The 25,753-nt window shown below is 39.9% G+C and overlaps 1 protein-coding gene across 2 annotated transcripts in view; it reads left to right on the top strand.

The window, feature by feature from the left end:
• The first annotated feature begins 1,536 nt into the window (after positions 1-1,536).
• The window catches only part of BMPR2 (bone morphogenetic protein receptor type 2), a 112,125-nt gene continuing 87,908 nt past the window's right edge, over positions 1,537-25,753 (top strand). For both annotated transcript variants that reach the window (XM_081142757.1, XM_081142756.1), the window contains exon 1: positions 1,537-2,852. In XM_081142757.1, the coding sequence (XP_080998883.1) occupies positions 2,777-2,852 (76 nt within the window). In that variant the 5' untranslated portion in view covers positions 1,537-2,776. The remainder of the gene's footprint in view (positions 2,853-25,753) is intronic.

Raw genomic sequence — 25,753 nt, 5'->3', positions numbered from 1 at the left:
GGCCTCTTGGGCAAAACAAAACATAGTAATAGAACCAATGCATCAAAGCATATGCTCCTTCTAATTTTTAAAAAAGGGATTTTACTTTATAGAACTATTTCTCTCTGCCTGAAGGGTATACTGTATAAAAATAGAGTCTAAGAATCCTGGGCTGGTATTACACAACCCCTAATTACAGAAGATATTTAGTATGATAACAACAACTCGTTTAAGGAATGTGGAGATTTATTTACATCAAATTTAGATGGAGATAAAAGGGAACTTGAATGTTCTGGCAGAGAGTAGTGTTATCTGTGTGTGTATCTGTGGAACTGCCCTTCGCCAGAATGAAAGACCAGCAAAACCAGCTTTCAGAATGACCCTTCTGCTCAGAAGGCAAGGCCAGACTTCACCTCCAAGATCGCCCTCCCACGCAAGTTCTCCGCCTCGCAGCGGAGAACTAAACCCAGACTTCCCGTCATGGCGCCACGCGTCGCCCTCTCCCTTCTCCCCCAGCCCCCCCCCCCCAGGTCGGCCTGTTCCCACCGGGGTGTGTGAGGGCTGCAGGGCGAGGTCGGGGCGGAATCTCGTCCCGTGTCCTGGTTGCTTGGGGTTTTGCAGTTAAAAAAAACCCTACTACGCCGATCCTTTCCAGATTTCAGGAAGCTTCCAACAGGACCTTCTGATTCCCTGGGGTGCGAAGACTCGACCCCACGCTAGCCCGAGGCAGCACCCCCTTCCCGCAGCGCTCCTTTCCCACGTCCTAAAGCCCCCAGCCTTTGTGAGTAAAGGCCCGCCCTCGAAGTGGAAACCTCGCTGCACCGATATGCACATAAACATTAGGACAGTGTACACATAGAATTTTAAAAGGAAGAGTTTTCTTTCCGGCGTCGCATCCTCTCAAGGATTCAGTGTTCCGGTCAACTAAGAAGGGCACGGGAATGGTGCTGGAGGAAAGCAGGACGCCGATAAGAGCCACATTATCAAAACATCAGTTTAGGGGTGGTCTTTCCAGTTCCGGCTTTTGTTTGAGTCAGTGAGGGGAGGCCGAGGGGGCCAAGGTCTCCGGCTCTGGGAAAGGCGTGACCGTCTGGATTCTTAAGGCTACGCGGAGGCACCGAGAAACAATGGGGGCAGCTCTGCCCCTCACGGCTCCACCACGGTCCCCGGAGGACAGCGCGACGCCAGCCAGGGGCTAAATCACCCAGCTCGGGAGAGTTTGCCAAACGCTGGACAAAAAAATGTGGCCGCCCTCTCAATCACACACACACACGCACGCACGCACACACACGCACGCACACTGCAAGCGTGCGCCGATGGAAGGTACGTGTGTATGAAGCAGAAAAGCCATTTCTGCGCATAGCACCAGCTGCCGGCCCCACCCGGCCCTCGCCGGTTCGAGAGAGACGCGCCGCGGCGCGCCGCCGAGTCCGCCTCAGCAAGCCCCGGAGCGAGGGGCGGGGCCGGGCGGGGCCGCGAGCGCGCAGGCGCAGTGCGGTCCTCCTCGCACCGCCCCCACTGCCGCTGCCTCCCGCGCTGCACCACAGGCCTGAGACCGACAAGGTCGGGAAGAGCCGGAGACTGAGGAGGAGGAGGCGGAGGCGGAGGCGGCGGCGGCGGCGATGGCAGAGGCGGGGCGACTCTGGTGACCGGGAGCGCCGCAGACTGGCAGCTGCGGCGACTCCCCCTTTTGTGTCTCGTCTGCTCGGAGCCACTGGAAGTGCTTCCCGGAGGGGTGCTGTGTGTCTCGCCGCCTGGCTGTCCACCGCCCCTCCCCAGCCATCTACATCCGCTCTTCCGCCGCCCCCCGCCCTCGGCCCCGACGCCCGAGCTCCGCCTGGAGCCCAGAGCTGTGGGATAACGAGGCGGCGGCGGCGGCTGCCTCGGGGGTTGTGATTCGCTTACGGGAGCCATTGACGGGCGAAGACGAGGCTTTCATGATGGAATTTACCTCAAGCAAGCTAGAGCGGCAGCAATAAAAAAAGAGAGAGGAGCGCACCCGGGAGGACAAGAAGAGCAGCCTCCCGGCACCTCCCCTCCGCCCGCTGTCTCGGGGAGCAGGGGGCCCGGCCTGCCTACCCCTCCCCTCCCCCGCTTCCCACTGTCCCTCAGCGCTCCCGCTAGAGCTGGCCAGACCCTCACAGGATTGTTCCGCGAAGGCGTGTGGGTTTGTCCATGGAGACGGACACCTTTTACGATCCATTTGAGAAAGAGGATTTGTTGTTCTTGAAATCGGAGTGAAGGAAGCACCGAAGTGAAACTTAAAAGGGAATCCTGCCGTCCCGGAGCCACGGGCGATGCGTCTCGGGCCGCAGGGCGCCGCCGCCGCCGCCGGCCCCCGGGCTTCGCCTTTCCCGGCAGTCGGAAACTAGTTCCCATCCTCGGCTCCCCCATCGAATCCCCGCTCTCCAACCCTCTGCACCCTGGATATGTTTTCTCCCAGACCTGGATTTTTTTTTGATATCGTGAAACTACGAGGGAAATAACTGCGGGGCTTGCTTCTTTCTTGTCTCCCTGCTTCTCCCCACGGACATGCCTTCAGTTTGTGGGGTCGAGGCACCCTGTCCTAGGCGAATGAACGCCCCCAGCCGCGAGGGAGAGAAATAAAGGGAATTCCTGCAGCGGAATGAAAGCTCTGCAGCTAGGTCCTCTCATCTGCCATTTGTCCTTTCAAACTGCATTGTAATACGGGCCGGGTAAGTCAGACGAAAAAGAAGGCAAGCCTCCCGGCCCTGTTTCTCCGCCCGTGTTTACTTTCCATATTCCTTCGCTCTCCTGCTTCTTGGCTGACCCAGGGATGACTTCCTCGCTGCAGCGGCCCTCGCGGGTGCCCTCGCTACTATGGACCGTCCTGCTGGTCAGCACTGCGGCCGGTGAGTAGCCCCGACTGGAGCGTCCGGGCCACTTCTCCTTCGGGTGGCGAGGGAGGGAGCCCGCAGAGGCCGAGGCCTGCGCTCGCCCTTCGATGCGTCCCGGGATCAGTGTAAAGGGAACCGCGACCGCAGTGTACCTGCGCTCCTTTCCCGATCCTTGCAGGGGAATAACCTTTTATGTTTTTGTGTAGTTTTGAATCCCCACTCCCATATTTCCCACCTCCTCACACCTCCCACGGGGGGAGGGGGAAAAGACATATTGGGTGTGGTTTCTTGACATTTTTAGCTCTGAGGTAATGCAAGGATTAAAAATAATATTTTAATCACCAGTGGATAGTGTCTGTTATGAGATCTTTGGAAACAGAAGTGTAGTTTGTTTGTTTTTTAATATAAAGAAGCGGATTTGGCTTACAGTAAAAAGGACATCAACTATAGAACACACATTTGAACCTTATTTTTAGGTTTAGATCACTCTTTGGGAATCCATGTTCCTTTCATTATTCAAAAATGTTACTGAATGAATTGAATAAAATGTTGAGGGAACCCAAACTGTGAGATTCTTAATACATTGTGTAATACTGTTAATTATTATCATCATTAGTGTTATTTTATTCCAAAGTATTTTAGTAATTATATTTACGTCTTTCAGTCTGGACACTGACATTTTATATGCTTTTGGAATTACTATTAGGTTTAAAAGTGTTTTTGATCTCTTTACATTTAGTCATCTGGCATTTATTAGCTGTCCTGTCATTGAGACAACTTTGACCTCACATCAGACTTCTAGGAGATTTGAGTCCTGAAAGTTCTTTGTCATTTTACTGAAGCTTAAAGAGAAATGGTAGTCATCTTTTCCTTAGTATATTTTCTCTTTAGTTCTCAGACACCTTAAAAAAAGCCTCATGTTACTTTTGCAATTATTTTTCACGCAATCTTTAGGTTTTTTAGAAAAATTCAGGAGTGAATTGTACATATAATTCTTACATTTGATTTAAGATGGCCAGACTATGTCTTAAAAATGGATCAAGGACGACATGACAGTTTTTCAATTACTTTTTTATTTTTATAAGTGTACTTTTCATATTCAGTAAATTTCTCATCGCCATGTTAGAGGTTGCTTGTTTATTTCCACTTAAAAAATCTGCATTGGGAAAATATTGAAAGAAAATTTGAAGTTTCCTTTTGTGCTATTGATATTTTTGATTAATGTCTATTATGTTTCTGACACATCTATATACTTGTGTTAAAATAATTGGAACTTCTGAATTGAATATATTTGGAAACTTATATTTTAATGTTCTTAATCAATACAATTCCTTTTGCGATTAAAAAGGAATGATTTTTTTACTAGATTTCTTTATGTTGTGTTAGCTATTTAAATTCTCTAGGCATGTCACGTGGTTGCTGTAAAATATGTAGAGAGTAAAAGGCCTTAAGCTTAAGCAGTCATTCTAAGAGCAGAAATCTCAGAGCACAGACTTTTCAGTGTTCTTTGTTATTTTTGACCTTTTTTAGCATCTAGATTCTCATTTATGGTTGACAGGCTTATTTTGTGATCAGAACTGATAAAAGTAAGAGAAAGAATGTTGATTTAAAAATAAACTTAATTTCTATTTGTTAAGTAAAATATTAGAATAATGTCTCTTAAAAGGGATGGATTAAAAGAATCACTGCTTAAGTGGTTTAGTCTTCTTTTTTTTTAGTATTACATAGCAGCAGATGCCCACATTTGTGAAGTGGGTTTCAGAGCTATAATAATAATATAATAATAATAATAATAATAATAATAGCAGCTAGTATTTATTGAGTGTTTGCTATGCACCAGCAACTATCCTGATAGCTTGACATGTATTTTCTCATTTCATCCTCAATTCTATACTGCAGGTTTAATTATGCTCTTTTTACAGAGAGGATGAGTGGAGTACAGATAATTTAAATAACTCACCACCCAGTCAGTAAATTGTGGAGCCTGGATTATAGCCTGCACTCTTGCCTACAACATTAACTTCTCACTCATGAGAGAGAGTAGTGCCTTTACCAGATCAACCTTTGCAAAGAAGTAGGGACACTTGACATGAGCTTTTGTACTGCACTGATTATGCAAATGTCATGGTTCTAAATGTATAAAAGTTTGCTTTGCTTAATATTGGAGTGGCTAGTGCCGCTTCATTAAGTGCATGGTGACTAAATTAAGTGCAAGGTGACTAAAGCGGGCCTGTGTAAATTTGAGGATACATAGATGCAGTGATGTAACCAGACAGGTGCAAATAGTGCAGCTAAAAGGAAAAAACTCTGGAAGACACACTGATATCCCATCCACCTTTGGGGGTCATGGTTAAATCCTTTAGTATTTATTTTGAATCCCTCTTTCTCACTCAATCTAGTTCTTGGATTCTTTAATTCTAGGAACAATGGGTACATAAAACATTAGAATTTATGAAAATATGATGTGCTTGTTTGGTTTATAAGTTAAGTATTTATTTAATAAAAAGATACAGTACAATGCCATACTTATTTAAGAGCCAGCTTCTGTAAAATAATTTTTTTTCCTTGAAAAAATAAAAAATTAAGCTTTATTGAGGTGGCAGTGGTTATAGATACCATATTTAACATTGTATCCCACCCCATCCAGTGCAGCCCCCTGAGCAGGCCTAACTACCCTTGACTTCCAGTTTTAGTTCCTGCCCTTCTTCCTGTCCTTGTCGTCAGGGTTTAGGAAGCTTTCCCTTTACCCCGTTAGTTCTTCCTGCTGGTTGAATAATTCACATGACTTACAGCAGGTTAACAGGAGAAAATCACATTTTAATTATGTGTGCACGGGGATTCACATAGACGTGAAAATTCTGAAGACGGGCAAAATGAGATATAGATATGCCATTTTGAACTAAGGAGGGTAGCAATTCATAAGAGCTACAGTGAAAATGCTAAGGTTCCCTTCCTGAAGCAGATTTTTCTATCTGAATCTCTTTAGGCAGGTAAGGGGGAGGTGACAAACTCTTTTTGAGTTTGTTGTGCTTTAATTGTTTCAGATCAAAATAACTGGTATGCCAGGGTGGCACATTTTGGGGAGACTCCTGACTTCCACACCATCCTTGGTCACCTGGGGAGGCCAGGGAGCCCATGGCATTTTGAGCAGCTTCATTGTTGGGATCCACACCTGGAAGGATCTCCAGGACACTCTTAAGGAATTCGGTCCTGCATCCCATCATAATCCTCCTCCTCCTTGACTGGCTCAGATGTGCCCATGGCTGAATTAGCATCAATGTCAGCTGATTCTGTTTGGTCAATGTCAGCTGATTCTTCCTGCATTTGAAATAATTCACTTGATTAGATTTCAGTTTACATATACAGTGTCTCTTTATGAACACACACACTCTCAAACAAGATTAACCTATTTAGTGTTCTTGAGAAGTCAATGAATATTGTTGAGGAATTTGAAATTTAGTAATCTTTATTTTAGTGTTTCTCAAGATGTGGGCACTGCAACAGGATCACCATTGCTTCTTGATAAAATGCATATTCCTGACCCCACAGTCTAGAGGTACTGAATGGATCTCTCTGGGACCTAGATATATATTTAAAACTTAAACCCCAAAAGATTCTCACACAGGTAGGTTTGAGAACCACTGCTTTATATAATTAGTTAGTCTTGTTTGGATTTATAAATATTGTGATTCAGTCAGCTTTTGCTGAATAATAATTGGCAACCACAAAATCACAGTGGCATACAACAATAAGCATTTGTTCTGCTTCACTTGTCTCATCCTGGGGCCCAGACTGGAGGGAAGGGTAACATCTTTCTGGGGAAACTTGTCTCATGGCAATGGCAGAAATACAAGAAGAGGTTAAGCCCAATCCCACCAGCCATTTCCAGATTCTGGTCCTATAACATCTCCGTCAAGCCCAAAAACAAGGGGTAGCAAAGGACACTTTGCCTAGAATGAGGCCGTGGTATAATATGGATGTGTAATACCATTGTGGGGGACTGAAGAAATGGGACCTTTAATCTACCACCTCATATGATCAGGAAGATAGTCCAGGCGGGGAGCTTCTCTTTATCATTTGAAGAGTCAAACTCCTAATTAGGCCTTTGCATAAAAATTAGATCAACTTTGGTCTCTACAAAAGCTCTCCTGGCATGTGGGGTGTTGTGCTGGTAGTGATATTAGTGTTGGTGTTTGTATGAAATGTGGAGAGAGAGTTATTTCACGCAAGGGCAACAGCTTTCCTTTATTAAAGGTGAACTTTCTTATCAGTGAAAGAGAAGCAGTTGTATTTTTCTGTAATGGATAAATTCTAAGCACTGTATGTACAGAGTGAAGTCAGTGTAAATGGGTTAATTTTATAATTGGCCAAACCACTTATTTTGGCATTTACTCATGTATTGCCTTGCTGTTGAATATTTATGTATTTGCCTTGTCCTCCCAACTGATAATTGCTTCTAAAGGACAGTGTTCATATCTTAGATTGTTTTGTAATCTGCCATCTTGCTATGCACATAGATGCTTAAGAAATACTAAATGAATGAATAATAAAAAGGAATTGGAGCCAGGAAGTACTCTTAAGATTGCTCATTTATTCAAATAATGTAATAGTAATTTATTCTTTCTTTGTTCCTTCAACTATAGTGTAGCTTAAGCGGTGTAATAGGAAGACCACTGTCTTGACTTAATGAGACCTGGATTCTGTGTGATTCTAGGCAAATAGGTTACTTAATATAGTTTTTTCAATTGTAATATGGGATTGGACTAGATTATGTTTGAAATGTAGATTCCTGGGCATCACCCCAGACCCATTTAATCTGAATATATGGACAGTGAGTTTTAGAATCTGCATTTTATTTTTTTATTTTAATTTTTTTTTAATCCTTACCCAAGGATATTTTTTTACCGTTGCTTTTTAGAAAGAGTGGAAAGGAGAGAGAGAGAGAAAGAGAGAAACATCAGTGTGAGAGAGACACATTGATTGCTTGCCTTCCGCACATGCCCCTACTAGGACCGGGGATCGAGCCTGTAACCGAGGGATGTACCCTTGGCCGGAATCGAACCCAGGACTCTTCAGTCCTCGGGCCAACGCTCTAACCACTAAGCAAAACCGACTAGGGCTAGAATCTGCATTTTAAACAAACATTCCCCAGGTAAAACTTATATACTCTATAAAGTTTAAGAATAGTTGGATCTAAGATTCCGTCAGGTTATACTTTATTTTTTACTTTTTGTGCTAATTATAAACTATTCTGGGTCTTTTATTCAGTCAACATTTGTACCAAGCATTTTTTATTTTATGCTTTAGGTAATTACCTAAAACCTTTTTCTTTCTTAAAATTTGCATAAATTTTTTTCCTTGCCTATTCTTGGTCTTAAAGGCAACATGTTATTTAAATGAAAAGTACTTTGCTCATCCAGTATTGTATGTTCATTTAGCTTGTACTTTTATTTGGGCCATTTTATTTTACTTTTTCTTCTGCCAAAAAGAAAAATTACTTGGTAGTAGAAACAAGTTTCTATTTTTAGTAAATTTGGTTTTACTTTTGGATGAGAATTGTTGATGAAAGAATTAGTGTTAACCTAAATTAGACAACATCGTTTTGGTGTTAGTTACCAATTAATATTACACAGAGCCTTACAGATAGATAAAATGCGTATATTAAATTTCCACCAAAGAAGGATTGTTCTGATTTGATTGATGTCTGCTGGAAAAAAAATAAATATGAGTGCTGTGATATTTAGGAATTCATGAGTTTTGACCATCTTGCATACCACTTACAACTGTTGAAGAGATTCTCATATTATCAAACTATTTCCCCTTTTTAGTTAAATGATCTAGTCTTTGACTCCCTTCCACAAGCAATGAAGATGACATTGGTAGAATTTTGAGAACTATAGACTTGGTTTTGTTTTGTTTTTCTTAAACTTTTTTTGTTGTCTGTGAGATGGATGTGACAGCTAAGACTACTGGATTACAAGAATACATACAAATTTATGTATAGTCTATGTGACCTTAGAAATAAACCTGTAAGTAAATGACATGAACATTTTAGAATACTCTGCCTTATCAGAACTATTAGGACACAACATTTATTGCTTGCTCTTAATTGAATTTAATATAGTGTTTCACCAGACCCGTTTTCTATCCCAATATGCACCATGGGAGCAGCTAGAAAGGTAAGGGGAAATTAATAGGATAGATAACATGTGGAAAGAGAATTAAAATGTCCAGACAACGAATATTTACTAGTGCTTCCTTCGTGCAAAGTTCTTTTTTAAATGTTGGTGGATACAAAGAAAAGTAAGACGTGCTGCACCTCCTCCCCCTACTATCTCATGGCATAGCCTATATCACTTCATAAAAGATAATTAGATATCTTGCTATTTGAAGCAAAGGTAGGTATGTTGCAAACTCTTGGTATTGTATTATTTCTTCTCTCTGCCTACTTTTCAGGATGAGAAATTCCTGTAGGCATTCTGCAACACAGGAAAAGAGACTGTTCCTCTGCATCTTATAACTGATTTTCATTCCTCTTTTACATCTTTCTTCTCTGCCAGCCTTTGTGAAAGAGTATTGAACACTTCTTGACTTCCTTATTCTCAACTCCTAATCGCCCCCCTCATGTGATGCATGCATATTATTAGGTCAGCAGTGATTTCCTAATTGCCAAATTCAGTCACTTTTTAATATTGCTCTCTGACTTTCCTACTGAATGTGACAGTTTTGGTCACCCCTTTCTTGAAACTCTCCTCTTCTGACTTTAGTGACTTTTCATTTTCCTGATTTTATATTTTCCCCATCCTCTCTTCTCCCTAAGTGTTTTTGGCTTTGCTTTGTTTTAAATCTCCTTGGATTGTCGTTTCTCTTGGTGCTACTCCTCCTCCTTGTTGGTTTTCTCTTGTTGCTATTCATCTCCTAGGCTTTAATTATCCTTAAAAGTAGATTACTAAGTCAAACAGGCAACCAGAATTGGAAGCTAGAAAGATTTGAATTTCTTGCTAGTGCTACCATTAGCTGTTTACTTTGGGCAAATCACCTCTTTTGTTAAGTAAGGGAGTAAGCCAGTATGATGCTTATAACTTATAGCCTGTTTGCTTATGTTATGAGAAAAGCCAGTGGTATACTTGGTTAATAGAAAATGAGAAGCACTTTTTAAATGATATATTTTTGTTATTACTGAGTATATAGTACTTTGAATTTAGCTTAGGCTGGGGAAAACTGTGGTTCATTCTGAAATTGTAAAAGCAATGCTTTGAAAGAAATGTAACTTAATTTTTACAAACACATTTTACATCTTGATTATTTATGTTGAATTAGGACCACAAAAATGTTGTAAATAAAGGCTGTTTAGGGATATGCTTTAGTGAAAATATAAGAATAATTACTTTATAACTAAATATAAAGGGTGCTTTTAAAATAGTTGGAATCCTGGAATTTTAGAGTTGGAAAGGACCTTAGGGTAGGCCTTAAATAGAAGTTTAGTTTAGACTTCTTTACAATGTTGTCTTTCATTTTAATTTTATAATAATGCCAAAGTCAGTTTCACTTCAGCCTTTGACCCAGTTTATCCTACATTCTAAAAATTAGTGATATATAATTAATCCCATTTAACCTTAGGTTTAGTAAACTTTTAAAACAGCTTTATTAAGATATAATTACATACATAAATTCACCATTTTAAAAGTATATACAATTTAATAGTTTTGGCTTAGTGGTTTTGGCATATTACATTATTAACTTTAAAACTATAGTAAAATATATATAATATAAAATTTGCCATTTAAACATTTTCAAGTGTACAGGTCAGTGACATTAATTATATTCATAATGTAGTGCAACCTCACCAAAACATTTTCATCACACCAAACAGAAACTCTAACCATTAAGCAACAACTCTTAACTCCCAGCCCCTGGTAACCTCTAATCTACTTTCTGTCTCTAGAATTTGCCTACTCTAGGTATTTCATGTAAGTGGAATCATACACTATTTGTCTTTCTATTATTGACTTATTTTGCCTAGTACAGTATTTTCAGGGATTATCCATGTTGTAGGATGTGTCAGAATTTAATTGCTTTTAAAACTGAATAATATTCTATTGTATATATAAATATTTTGCTTAGCCATTCATCAGTTGATGGATACTTGAGTTGTTCCCACCTTGTGCCTATTGTAAACAAAGTGGCAATGAACATTGGTGTACAAGTATCTGTTCCAGTCTCTGCTTTCAATTCCAATGGGTATATGCCTTGGAGTATATTGCTGGATCGTATGGCATTTCTACGTTTTAAGTTTTTGAGGAACTACCAAATTGTTTCCTGTAGTGGCTGCACCATTTTACATTCCTACCAGCAATGTACAAGGGTTCCAATTTCTCCATATTGTCGCCAACACTCATTGTTTTCTGTATTATTTTTATTTTTAATTTAATTAAAAAAAAAATCTTTATTGATTTCAGAGAGAGGAAGGGAGAGGGGGAGAGAGAGATAGAAACATCAATGATGAGAGTCATTTATCGGCTGCCTCCTGCACACCCCCGACTGGGGATCAAGTCCTCAACCCGAGCATGTGCGCTGACCCGGAATCAAACCGCGATCTCTTGGATCATTGGCCTACGCTCAACCACTGAGCCACGCCCGGCTGGACTCTGTATTATTTTTTAAAAATTATTATAGCCATCCTAATGGGTGTGAAGCGGCATCTCATTGTGGTTTGCATTCCCTTATGATAAATGATATTGAGCGTCTTTTCATGTGTTTAATTGACATTTGCATATCTTCTTTGGAGAAATGTTTTTTCAAGTTCTTTGTCCATTTTTTCCTTTCTTAGATATATAATTGACATAATATTGTATAAGGTATACAATATTGTTGATTTGATACATTTATATATTACAATATGATTGAGTTAACTAACATCTCTATTATGTCACTAAATTATTTCACTTTTGTAGTGGGAACAATTAAGACCTAGTTTCTTAGAGGTTTTGAAGTTTATAATACAGTATTGTTGTCTATAATCACCATTCTGTATATTATATCTCCAGGACTTATTTATCTACTGGTTTCAAGTGTGTACCCTTAAACAACATTTGTCCATTTTAAAATTGGGTTGTCTTTTTGTTTTTGAGTGGTAGGAGTCCTTTTTATATTCATATTCCGAATATTGACTCCTCAGGTAGATGGTTTCCAAATGCTATGGACTGAATGTTTGTGTCCCCTCAAAAATTCATTATGATGAAATCATAGCCTCCAAGATGATGGTATTAGATGGTGAGCTTTGGGAAGTGATTAGGTCATGAGGGTGTATCCTTCATGATTAGGGTTAGTGCACTTTATGAAAGACTTCAGAGCTATTCCTCCCTCCTTCTGCCATGAGAGGTTATAGCAAAAAGATGGCCATCTAGGAAATGGGTTACTGAATTTAGTGGAACCATGATCTTGGACTTCCAGCCTCCAGAACTGTGAGAAATAAATCTTTATTGTTTATAGCCACTCAGTTTCTGGTATTTTGTTAGGGCAGCCTGAATGGACTAAGAAACCCAGTGTTTTGTCCTATTCTTTTTTTTATGTTTTTATTGATTTTAGAGAGAGAGGAAGGGAGAGGGATAGAGCAATAGAAACATTGATGACAGAGAAACTTCGATTGGCTGCCTCCTGCAGGCTCCCTGCTGGGGATCAAACCCGCAACCCAGGCATGTGCCCTGGCCAGGAATCGATTTAGTGACCTCTTGGTTCTTGGGTTGATACTCAACCTCTTTGCCACACCAGCCAGGCAGTCCTATTTTTGAGGGTTTTTTCCCTCCCTTCTGTCTTAATAATATCCTTTTGATATAAAAAAGTTAAAAAAAAATTTAAATTGAGTTAATATTGGTTAATAACATTATATAAATTTCAGGTTTACAGCATAATTTGATATCTGTGTACTCTGTTGTATGCTTACCACTGAAAGCCTAGTTTCTTTCTGCTACCATACATTGTACCTCTTTATCCACTTTGTCCTTTCCCACCCCTTTCCTCTCTGGTAACCACTATTCTGATGTCTGTGTCTATGAGTTTGTTTTTGTTTTGTTTTATTTGTTTGTTTTTTATATTTTACATATGAGTGAAATCATGTGGTTTTAGTCTCCTGCAGCTTTACTGAATTTATTAATTTGTTCTAGCAGTTTTGTGGTGGAGTCTTTAGGATTTTCTGTATATAATATGTTATATGCAGAAAGCGACAGTTTTACTTCCTTTCTGATTTGTTGCCTTGGTAGAACTTCTAGTACTTTGTTGAATGGAAGTGGTAATAGTGGACATCCTTGTCTTGTTTCTGATCTTAGAGGAAAAGCTTTCAGTTTTTCACCATTGAGTGATCTTAGCTGTGTGTTTGTCATATATAGTCTTTATTATGTTAATGCACTTTCCTTCTTTACCCATTTTATTGAGTTTTTAAATCATAAGTGGATGTTATATTTTGTCACATGGTTTGTCTGCATCTGTTGAGATCACTATATGATTTTATCCTTCATTTTGCTAATGTGGTGTATCACTTTGATTTGTGGACGTTAAACCATCCTTGCATTCTTGGAATGAATCCTTCTGATCATGGTGTATTATCCTTTTAAGTTGTTGTTGTATTTGATTTGCTAGTATTTTGTTGAGGATTTTTGCATGTGTGTTCATCAGAGATACTGGCCTGTAATTTTCTTTTTCTGTGATGTCCTTGCCTGGAATTAAAAAAAATTATTTTATTTTTAAGAATATTACAGATATCCCTTATTTTCTCCCCTTTACTCCACTCCCCCCATCTCCCACCACTCCCCAGTTCTTCGCTTGTCTATTGTCTGTGTCCAAGGGCTGTGCATATATGCTTGTAAGTTCTTTGGTCAATCCCTTCCTGCCCTCCTTCCTACCTTCCCTCTGAGATCTGTCAGTCTGTTTCATGCTTCCATGTCTGTGGTACTATCTTGCTTGCCTCGATTCTTGAACACCGATGCTACTTCTGCCCCTCGTATCTCCTGCTGGGCCATAGTGTGGTGGCTACACCCCAACTCCTTCTGTTAGCCAGGGCCATGGACTCAGCCACGGCAGCTAGCAAATTGTGTCTGTGGGAGGCACTGTCCTTGCTTTTCTCCTGCTTGTCTCCCCTACATATTCCATTATACACATCTTCAGATATACTGATGTGTAAATCTCTCAGGTGTTTTAGTTTGTTGAGCAGAGGAACCTTTGTTGGGTTATAAATGTGTAACTGGTTGTAGGTTTAAGGGGAGATGTAAAGAGGTCTTCTCACTTCACCGTGATGCTGATGTCTCTTCAAAAGCTTTTAATTTTGGCCCGGCCAGCTGTGGCTCAGCGGTTGAGCCTCGACCTAGGATCCAGGCGATCGGGGTTCAATTCCCAGTCAGGGCACATGCCTGGGTTGCGGGCTTGATCAACGACTCTCTCATCATTGATGTTTGTATCTCTCTCTCTCCTCCTGTCCTCTCTCTGAAATCAATAAAGATATATATATATTTTTGAAAAAAGCTTTTAATTTTGATGAAGTCCAATTTATCTATTTTTTTTGGTCATTAATATGCATGCTTTTGGTGTCATATCTAAGACTCCATTATCAGATTTTAGGCCATTGAAAATTTATCTTTATTTTTTTTCTCTTAAGAATTTTATGGTTTTAGCACTTATGCTCAGGTCACTAATTCATTTTGAGTTAAGTTTTGTACATGGTGTGAGGTAGGGATCCAATATTCTTGGATCTTTTGCATGTGGAAATCCAGTTGAGCCAGCACCATTGGTTGAAGAGATTAGACAATTCTTTCCCCATTGAATGGAATTGGCGCTCTTGTCAATAATTAGTTGGCCACATATGTATAGATTTATTTCTGGACTCTCAATCCTATTCCATTGGTATATAAGTCTATCCTTGTGCAATACTCAACACTCTTTTGAGTATTATAGCTTTGCAGTAATTTTTAAAATTGGGAAGTGCGAGTCCTCCAGCTTTGTTCTCTTTTAATCTATATTATTTTGTTTATTTAGGACCCCTTGCAATTCCATATGAATTTGAAGATTATCTTTTCCTTTTCTAAAAAAAAAAAAAGAGTTGGAATTTTGATGGGGATTGTTTGAATCTATAATTACTTTGGGTAGTACTGGCATATTTTCTTTTAAATATGTTTTTATTGATTTTAGAGAGAGGGAGTGAGAAAGAGGGTGACAAAGAGAGAGAAAAACATCTATGCAAGAAACATTGATCCATTGCCTGCCGCACATACCTCTGCTGGGGACTGAACCCTCAACTTGGGTGTGTGCTCTGACCGGGAATTGAACTGGCGACCTTTTGGTGCACCAAAGGATGCTCAACCAACTGAGCCACACTGGCCAGGGCAGTTAATATTAAGTCTTCCTATCCATGAACATAGTCCTATTTATTCAGGTCCTCTTTAATTTCTTTCAGCATTGTGTAATTTTTAGTGTAAGAGTGTTTCACTTCCTTGGTTAAGTTTATTTCCAGGTATTTATTCTTTGTTAGCATAGTATTTTTAATAATTTGGTGGACTCTATTCCTTGTGTTAATTGTTAAGGAAAATGTTGGAAGAATTTACTTTTGATATTCTTTTGGCATTTAAATTTGTTACTATTAACATAGTTATTTTTATTGATTTAACTATTCCCATTCCGAAAAGCTGATAGACTGATTACTTACATTTTACTTTAGATACATATGTTGATGAAGAGGATTTTGATTGCTATTATGCTTTAACTTATGACTAAACCTACAAGGATAACTTAAAATTTTGTTAGTTTTATTTCTTCCTCAGTGAGATAAACTAATAATAATTTTTTTATTTGTTTTTTTAAAAACATGTTTTTTATTGATCTCAGAGAGAGGAAGGGACAGGGAAAGAGAAATAGAAACATCAATGATGAGAGAGTCATTGATTGGCTGTCTCCTGCACATCACCTACTGGGGATTGAGCCTGCCACCCGGGCACATGCATGTGCCGTGACTGGGGATTGAACCGTGACCTCCTGATTCATGGGTCAGTGCTCAATCACTGAGCCACACCAGCCGGACTGAAAATAATTTTTGCTATGGCTCACATGAAGTAAAATAATTTTTATCAACATATCAGTCCTAAGTAAATTATTAGGAATATTTTAGGAATTTATGTTGTGCCCTTCATATGGTTTAGATATGATTTGGCAAGTGGTAATCCCTGTTTAATAAACCATGAATTTGCTTTCTATGTTTTGATTTCGTGTTTCACAATTGTATTAGTTGACAGGATTAGGCAATCTTCACTTTTTCCTCTAATTGGAAAAAGTTTTAAGGCATCTAAGAAATAATTCTGTCGTTGAATCCTTATCTTAATATATTGTTTTGTAGAGCATTTTTGACCAGACAGCAGTAGCTAAAAATGAAATTTGCTAACCTTTAAATTTTGATAATTACATTATTTTTTCTTGTGCCCAGCCTTGCTTTTGTAAAGTCATTTTTTTTTTTTTAAATATATCTTTATTGACTTCAGAGAGAGGAAGGGAGAGGGGGAGAGAGAGAGAGAAACATCAATGATGATAGAGTCATTGATCGGCTGCCTCCTGCACACCCCCATCTGGGGATGAAGCCCACAACCTGGGCATGTGCCCTGACTGGGAATGGAACCCTGATCTCCTGGATCCTAGGTTGATGCTAAACCGCTGAGCCACGCCCAGGTGGGCGTGTAAAGTTATTTTTAAAACTAGTTTACTGATAGTTTGGGTGTTGCTCTTTTCTCTTGTGTTTTTATGTTTATCTTAGATTAAAACATACAGGGTGTTCTTTGAGCGATACATCTAGTGGTTCCAGAAGGAATTTCATTAACTAAAGAATTATAGGGTGTTGCCAAGTGATTTCATAATCTTTATCAGTGAGAAATAATATTATCTTGAAAGATGTGAGGTAAAGGTGTGATTATTCAGCATCTTTCTTGAAAGATGTGATAATTTAGCATCCTTTCATATTTAACACTATACCAACACAATGAATTACACTTCTGAGAATGCAGATGTGACCTATGTAAAAGTAGGAAAAATAAATCTCCTTTGTTATAGTATGTGGGAACATATAAATTAGTTGAAAGGTAATGTGTAGAGTTTTTTGAAGAGATTTCCTGTTTTTGAGATATTTCTCAGAGTTTCTGGATCTTTGTGATGACTATATAATTTCTGTAGTGCTAATTTTTAAGGGTCCTTCCTGCCTTCCTGCCTCCCTCCCTTCCTTCCAAGCAATTTGCATCACATAAGGTGAAGAATCACAGTGAGTCTTTTCTGATATAATTTCAATACTTTGTATTTACATGTTCAACACTTTTCTGCATTAGTAAGCACTTAAAGAAATTCATCATGATAAGAACTGTCTTTGACATAATCTTCCATATTAGTTTACATTTTAGTTGTAAGTAAGTTCATTTGGGGTGTTGAATATTTGGTATATGAGAAGGAAAATATCCATGAAAAATGAGTAGGATATTTACATTTCAGTCAGCTGTGGTTATATGTGAAAATATAGCAAATGAAAGATACAGTAAACTTTATATATTGAGGCCAAGCAAGTAAAAGTTCTAGGTACATTTAAAATGGTTTGTTACAAAGAGGTAAATGATAGCAGAAGAAGCTTTATTAGTACTTATTTGGATATGTTAACTTTTTTGCAGGAAATCATTTTGTTTTTTTTTAAAGACATTTTTTTATTGATTTTTAGAGAGAGGAAGGGAGAGGGAGAGCAAGAAAAACATCCATGCATGAGAGTGGAACATCCATCTGTTGCCTCCTGCATGTCCCCCACCAGGCATCAATGCCACAACCGCAGCATATGCCCTGACCAGGAATCGAACTAGCAACCTTTCAGTGCCTGGGTTGACTCCCAACCAACTGAGCCACACTGGGCAGGGCTCTTGCTGGAAATTCTTTAAAGAAATTTTTCATGTATTAAAATTAATGTTTTAGAATACATATATATATTTAAATCTTCACCCTTTCCTTCCTTCTCCTCCCCTCTTCTTTTTTCACATTCACATGGAATCTGATAGCAAAAACTTTTGGCTCCACCTTCAAAATATATTTAGAGTCTGCCTCCTTACCACCTAATCTAAAATCCACCATCTCCCTGTCATTTGTTATTTTTCTCTTTTTTCTCTAAAATCTTTGCTTTATTACAGTTGCTCTTCTTTTTTCTTTTTCTTTAATCCTCACCTGAGGATATGTGCCCATTGATTTTTAGAGATGGAGGAAGGGAGAGAAGGGAGCAAGCGAGGGAAACATCGATGTGAGAGAGAAACTTAAATTTGTTGCCTCCTATACATACCCCAACTGGAGATTGAACTTGCAGCCTAGGTATGTGCCCTGACCGTGAATCAAACCTGCAACCTTTTGTTGTATCGGATGATGCTCTAACCTACTGAGCCACCTGGCCAGGGCTACAGTTGCTTTTCAATATGTATTCTGGGTCACCCTTTTCAAACATAGGTCAGATCATGACATTTCTCTGCTTAAAACTCTCCAGTGTTTCCCCATCTCAGAATAAGTCATAAGCATTAAGAATATCCTACACAAGCTGGCCCCTACTACTTTTTTTTTTAAAGAGGAGAAATTAATATATTTCAAAAAATGTAACTATGAAATAGTAGTAACAGTATTATAAATGAAGAGTTTTCTGAGCTTATAGAATCTGTTATTCTTCATGCCCCAGCCTCCCACCCATTTTTTGTGGGTTCAGTTTTCATATACAACATCTGTAAGTGAATTTGAAACCTCTGAGGATAGCCTTGCCTTTTTAGTTTGTCATGTCCTGGGCAGTCCTGTTGGGACATGGAACTGTCTGGGTCCAGGTTCTTCTCTAAGGCACAGGGAGTATATTGTAGCATCTTGGCAGTGGCCCCTACTACTTTTGACCACATCTGCTGATTTCTGTCTTACTCAACTTTTATTGTGCTTTTAACTTTACAAGAATTAAAAATTCAGAAAATTAAATGTTTAGAATAGGTTAGATTTGAGATACTTTATTCTATATAATTTGATAGTGACTACAATTGGTGAGTAAATCTACATATTGGGAGATAAAAGAGGAGACAAACTTTTTTTTTTAGAGAGAGTAGAAGGGGGGAGGTAGGGGAGGGATGGAGAGAGAGAGAGATAGAGAGAGAAACATTGATTTGAGAGAGACACATTGATTGGTTGCTTCCTGAATGTGCCCTGACTGGGGCCCAGGATTGAGCCTGCAACTGAGGTATGTTCCAGCCCTTGACTGGAATCGAACCCAGGACCCTTCAGTCCTTGGGCCAACGCTCTAACCACTGAGCCAAACTGGCTAGGGTGACACATGAACATTTCTTGAGCCTTTAATATAGGGTGGGGCAAAAGTAATTTTATAGTTGTATGTGAAACTTTATTCTTGTATTACTATTTATTAATTATTGTATTATTTTCCATCCAAACAACAATAAACCTACTTTTTCCCCACCCTGTATATGAGTAAGTGCCTTACATATTTACTTTGTTATCTCATTAACCTCTAAAAAGACTGATTAGTTCTATTATTTTTCTTTATTTTGCAGATGAGTAAACTGAGTAAAAGGGATACCAGGAATAAAAGCCTGCTCAGGAATACAGTGCATTAATGTAATACAGTGTTAGCCTGAAGGTATAAAATACTTGGAATATTTGAGGCATCTGAAAATCTTACTGACATTTTAATCATTCAGTGTTACTTGCCCAGACTGAACTATGCCTTAGTTATGATTTCTTATTTTGCTGTAAATCACAACATATGTTTTAGGTTTTGTGTGTAGTATTCAAATGTTGATGGATAATAAAAATTTTCACTGAAGAGTCAAAGCTTCAGTTTTGGGAAGGAGCATCAGCTAAATCAGAAGAGTGATGATGACATATTTAGTTGAGGATAAGTGTTTAATGTTTCCATCTGTTGTTAGTGATTAGAATCCCTAGGGGCCAGTCTAGTGTGAAGAGTAACTTTTTATAGTTTTACTACACAAAGGGCCATATTGTGGTGATGAGAAAGACAAAGTTAAAAACAGCCAAATGATATCAAGAGATGAAATTATTCATATTACTTGCTGAAAACAAAGTTTTTTATGAGAGATAATTTTTCTGGGATATTTAATTATTTTTTTCCTTTGGCTAAACCAAAGCGTTAGCTTGATGAAATGTCATGAAAAATGTTGATCTGTAAATTCAGTTTAGTCTTTAGCACCAACTTTTTCCATTTATCCAGCTCTTCTCTAGTAATCATTGCTACCCATTTACTTAGGTTTATGAGAAATTCAGTTTTACTGATCCTTGCTACTTAAGTCCCTCTTTTAAGAGCAAGATAGTAGTCTTAGATTTGCACTAAGTCAGCTTAGATTTGTACACTAAAAAGCTAATAGGCTTTATATTTCACATCACCCTTTTAATGAAAATTGATTAAATTCATTAACTGAAAATAGATTAAAGTCTAGTTATTTGCAATTAAAAGCCAGTGTGGTAAGGCATAGTTTAGGAAATAAGATAAATTTGTATTGACTTTATATTTTAAAACTTGTTTTTTGCTTTTAGACTTTGACTTTATTTCTTTAAAAAAAAAAAGCTTCTTTTTTTTACAATCCTAAAATTGTAATGTAATACAAGATCATTGTAAAGAAGAGCAGCCAGGTGGCCAAGGCATGGTCACCTAATGTGTGGTAAACAAAGGTGTGAGCTGACCCTAAGGAGCAGGGACAGAGGCTGAGAGGCCTAGTCAAGAGGGCTTGAATGTACAGAAAATGAGGAGGGGAAAATTCAACAACCTGTATAAACCCTCTGTCATCCTACTGAGCCCCTGGATGAACTGAGGGTGATGATTAAACCTGAGGTTATTTGGTGGGTATATATTCTGTCTTATTTAAGATTGGCTCAGTTGCTGTGTTCAGCTCTGAAGACTTGAGATCTGGCTAATATGTATCATCCTTTGTGGGGTAAGGGTTGTGAGGGGAGTATAGATGGTTAAAAGTAGCAGTCCCACCTGGTGGACATGGCTCAGCGGTTGAGCATCGACCTATTGTCCAGGAGATCAGGGTTCGATTCCCGGTCAGGGCACATGCCCAGGTTGCGGGCTCGATCTCCAGTTGGAGGCGTGCAAGAGACAGCTGATCAATGACTCTCTCATCATTAATGTTTCTACCTCTCTCTCTCCCTCTCCCTTCCTCTACCTGAAATCAATAAAGACTTAAAAAAAAAAAATAGTAGCAGCCCCAAACAGAGGTATGCATGTAAGAGCTTGCTGATACTTTTTAGGGTTGTAATTACCAGCTATGTTCCTCTCACTTTTATTCTCTTTTTTTCTTTTTTTTTAAATATATCTTTATTGATTTCAGAGAGAGGAAAGGAGAGGGAGAGAGAGATAGAAATGTCAGTGATGAGAGTCATTGATCAAGCCTGCAACCCCGGCATGTGCCCTGACCAGGAATCGAACCCCGATCGCCTGGATCCTAGGTTGACACTCAACCTCTGAGCCACGCCCAGCCGGGCTCACTTTTATTCTTGATAGCTGGAATTTTTGGGATATCTTGCCACATCTACTTTATTTGACCCCAGAATTTAAATCAGATAAAAGGAAACACTTGAAATGAAAAGCAAACAATAAAAGGCAAAGTATATCCTAAAGAGATGTAGGAAAATAAGTTCCATTTTAATAATTAGCTAATGTGTTTTATGATGCATATATATATATATTAAATGGTTCATCAGAGATACTGTATGCTTGAATTTTTGGGGTTTTACAGATGCAGCAACAATATATTTCATTGAGGTGAGTGCCTTACAGTTTTCTTGAGCACAAAACTTTTATTGATAATCTTAAATCTTTAGTATACTAAGGTTGGGAACAGTAAGTAACTTTTCCCCTTAAAAATACCATGTTTCACTGAACTTGAAAACTTCTTTTTAAAAGATTTTTTTATTGATTTTTAGAGAGAGAGGAAGGATGAAGGAGAGAGAAACGTTGCGAAAGCAAAACATTGATAGGCTGCCTCCTATACGCCCCCTACCAGGAATTGAGCATGAAACCCAGTCATGGGAATTGAACTGGCAACCTTTTGGTGTGAGGGATGATACCTAACCACCTGAGCCACACCAGCCAGGGCTAAACTTGAAAACTTTCTATCTATGCTCTCATTTAAGCAGATCACAGTAAGAGAAAATGATTCTTTGGTTTCAATGTTTTATGGCTACATTTCTGTAGAAAGAAGTGTAGAAAATATAAATTAAAAATACTTCTTCATATTGTCATCTTTTGCAGTATTTTTGGGGAAGTTTCTCTGCTCTTTTAAAATTACATGTGAAAAAAACCTGGTTATATAAAAAAGGGCTCTACGTGAAGCAAATCGTATGCTGTGATGCACCTAATATTGCCAAGTACACTTAATGAAGGAGGTGGGGAGGCTACGTTGCCATCCAGGGAGGCAACTCAGCCTAGTGCTTTTCTATAGGGAAGATGTTAAAGTTTAAGTTTGGAGACTTCATAAGTCTAAGGAAAGGAAGGCAAGTTTGTAACACTCCTAAAGTGAACTAAGATAAAATACCTGCTGATTTTTGAATATTCTTGTGGTTTTCCTATGTCTTCTGACATGTGAATGCTGTTTAGTAGTGTTATAAGGAGATATTGAGCAAAAACAGATAGAAACCCTTACACTCTGTACTCTAGAACTCTTTTACATCGTGTATTTATGAACATTAGTGTTAGGTTAAGAGGTTATCATAGTATCTTGTAGCCATTAAAAAAGTATCTGGATCCCTGCCTCCAATGGCACTTACATATTGTTGAGAAGACAGATCATAAATAACTAGTAAATACATAAATGTACAAGGTAATGGAGATTGTGATAAATGCCAGACAGCTATATTAGAGGGTAATAGGGGAAGGCCACTTTAGTTAAGGTGGTGAATAGGCCTTCCTGACGAGGTGACATCTAAAGAGGTAGAAATGATCCAGATATGTGAATAATTGTAGGAAGAGCATTTCAGCTAGAGGAACAAAAGGTACAAAGGCTGGGAGGTAGGAAAGAGCTTGGTATTTTACAGGATAAGAAAAGAGACTGGTCAAAAGATTCGGAGAGACAACAAGATGGTGGTGTAGGTAACAGTGGTACCCACTGCCTCACACAACCTCATCAAAATTACAACAGAATACAGAACAACTATCATTCAGAACCTCCTAAAATCTAGCTGAACAGAATTCCTACAACTAGGGAACTGAAGAAGCATCAAGAACAGTAGGAGGGCCAAGGCGGGGGGCGGGGCAGAATCCTGGCTGAATTGAGGAGATGTGGTGCTGTCCTACACCCAGGTGCTGTGGTTTAAAACAGGGAGGGATATCTTGGCGGTGGAGGTTTCCCAGGGGAGCAAGGGGTCCCAGCCCCACATCAGGCCCCCCAGCCCAGGGTTCCAGCGCCGGGAAGAGAAATCCCCACAACTTTGGGCTGTAAAAACCATTGGGAATTATGGCTGAGGGACGCAGAGGCTGAGGGAGTCCTAGGCAGCTCCTCTTTTTTTTTTTTTTTTAATTATTTTTAAATATATCTTTATTGATTTCAGAGAGAGGGCAGCAGAGGGAGAGAGAGATAGAAACACCAATGATGAGTGAGTCATTGGGGATCGAGCCGCAACCAGGGCATGTGCCCTGACCAGGAATCGAACCTCGATCTCCTGGATCCTAGGTCGATGCTCAACCGCTGAGCCTCGCCCGGCCGGGCTAGGCAGCTCCTCTTAAAAGGTCAGTGCAGGGACTTACTCAGACGCACTCCCTCTGAGCACCAGCACTGGGCAGCAGCTTGAAAGGAACCTGGGACATTCACGGAGGAACTAACTTGCCTGGAGTTAGGATGAGAGCTGGAGGGACAGCTTTCTCCCAGACAGAAGAGCTGGCAGAGGCCATTGCTCCTTTGGTGAGCCTTCCCTGTACAGAGCTGGCAGGCAGGAGCCATATTTGAATCTCCAACAACCTGACTCACACCTTTCACCCTACCTGGGCGATTCCCAGAGACCTTGCCCCTCCCCACTTGCAAGCTCATCCAAGCCACATTCAGTGGCTTTTCTATGCAAGTGGCCTCTAGCCTTATGCTTAGGACTTTCCTAAAATCTCTCAAACGAGTAGCAGCTGGCCTCAGCGTGCCCATACCTCTCTATAAGTGCCCCAGGCCTGGCACTAGTGGCAGCCTGCATTGGTCCATAGCTTGGCCTCTCCTGGATACCTCCAAGCCCAGCACAAGTAGCAGCCATCTATGGTTTATTCTGTAGATGATGCTGGATGGCCCTGGACAAGGTATAGGAAGAGGCTAACTTTGTACCTCCCGGGAGGCCCCAGAGACAGTGCACATGGTGGACAGCTTCAACCATGCTGGATTACAACCCTACCACATCCACGAGTGACACACTTAAGGTGCGCACTTGGTGAACACCGAAGCTCCACTGAAGTAAATCCTGCTCCATAGGGGTATTTCCAGCACAGCAGCTCTTTGGCTGTAGCTGCAGCTGGTCTTCACAGCTGATTGGCCTGGGAGTCAATTCCTCCCAGTGACACCAAGGCTCAACTACAACAGGACACTGCACACAGCCCACACAGGGAGCACCTAGAAGGCTCAGTTCAGGTGACGGCAGGCTGAGCCACTGGACCCTACAGGACACCTACTACACAGAGCCACTCTACCACTTCCAGGAGGCATAGCAGCTCTTCCTAATACATAGAAACAAACACCAGGAAGCAGCCAAAATGCGGAGGCAAAGAAATATGTCACAAATGAAAGAACAAAAGAAATCTTCAGAAAAAAAACTAAATGAAACAGAGTCAAGCCAGCTACTAGATACAGAGTTTAAAACAATGGTTATAAGGATGCTCAAGGGTCTTAATAAGACTATTAAGGAAACTAGTGACATCAATGACATATTAAAATACCAGTCAGAAATGAAGGCTACACTGAAACGAAGAATAACTTACAGGGAATCAACAGTAGAGGGTGCTGAGAATCAAATCAGCAATTTGGCATATGAGGAAACAAAACACCCGACCAAAAGAGCAAAAAGAATAAAGAATCCAGAAATATGAAGGTAGTATACGGAACCTCTGGGACAACTTCAAGCGGCACAAGATTTGCATTATGGGGAGTCCAGAAGGAGAAGAAAGAGCAGGAAATTGAAAACCTATTTGAAAAAATAATTACAGAAAACTTCCCCTACCTGGGGAAAGAAATCCACTTACAAGTCCAGGAAACACAGAGAGTCCCAAACAAGAGGAACCCAAAGAGGCCCACATCAAGACACATCATAATTAAAATGCCAAAGGTTAAAGACAGAGAATCTTAAAAGCAGCAAGGGAAAAGCAGTTAGTTACCTACCAGGGAGCACCCATACGACTGTCAGCTGATTTCTCAACAGAAACTTTGCAGGCCAGAAGGGAGTGGCAAGAAATATTCAAAGTGACGAAAAGCAAGAACCTACAACGAAGATTACTCTATCCAGCAAAGCTATCATTTAGAACTGAAGGTCAGATAAAGATCTTCACAGATAAGAAAAAGTTAGAAGAGTTCATCACCACCATACCAGCACTACACGAAATGTTGAAGGGTCTTCTTTAAGAAGAAGCTAATGAACAAAATAATCTGACAAACAAAATAGACCCAGAGACGTTGAAGCATGCAACAGATGGTCGTATCTCAGAGGGAAGGGGGGTGGGGGGTGGGAAGAGATGGACCATAGAAGTTATATGCATATATGCATAACCCATGGACACAGACAATAATGGGGTGGAGCCCTGGGGAGGGGGTGGGAACGAGGTGGAGGGGGTCAATGGGGGGAAAAGTGGGACGTCTGTAATACTTTCAACAATGAAGATACATTTGTAAAATAATAAAATAAAAATA

The sequence above is a fragment of the Miniopterus schreibersii genome, assembly GCF_964146895.1.
Source record: "Miniopterus schreibersii genome assembly, chromosome: 7".
In the NCBI taxonomy this organism is placed as follows: Eukaryota; Metazoa; Chordata; class Mammalia; order Chiroptera; family Miniopteridae; genus Miniopterus; species Miniopterus schreibersii.
This window is presented reverse-complemented; position numbering and strand designations above follow the sequence as displayed.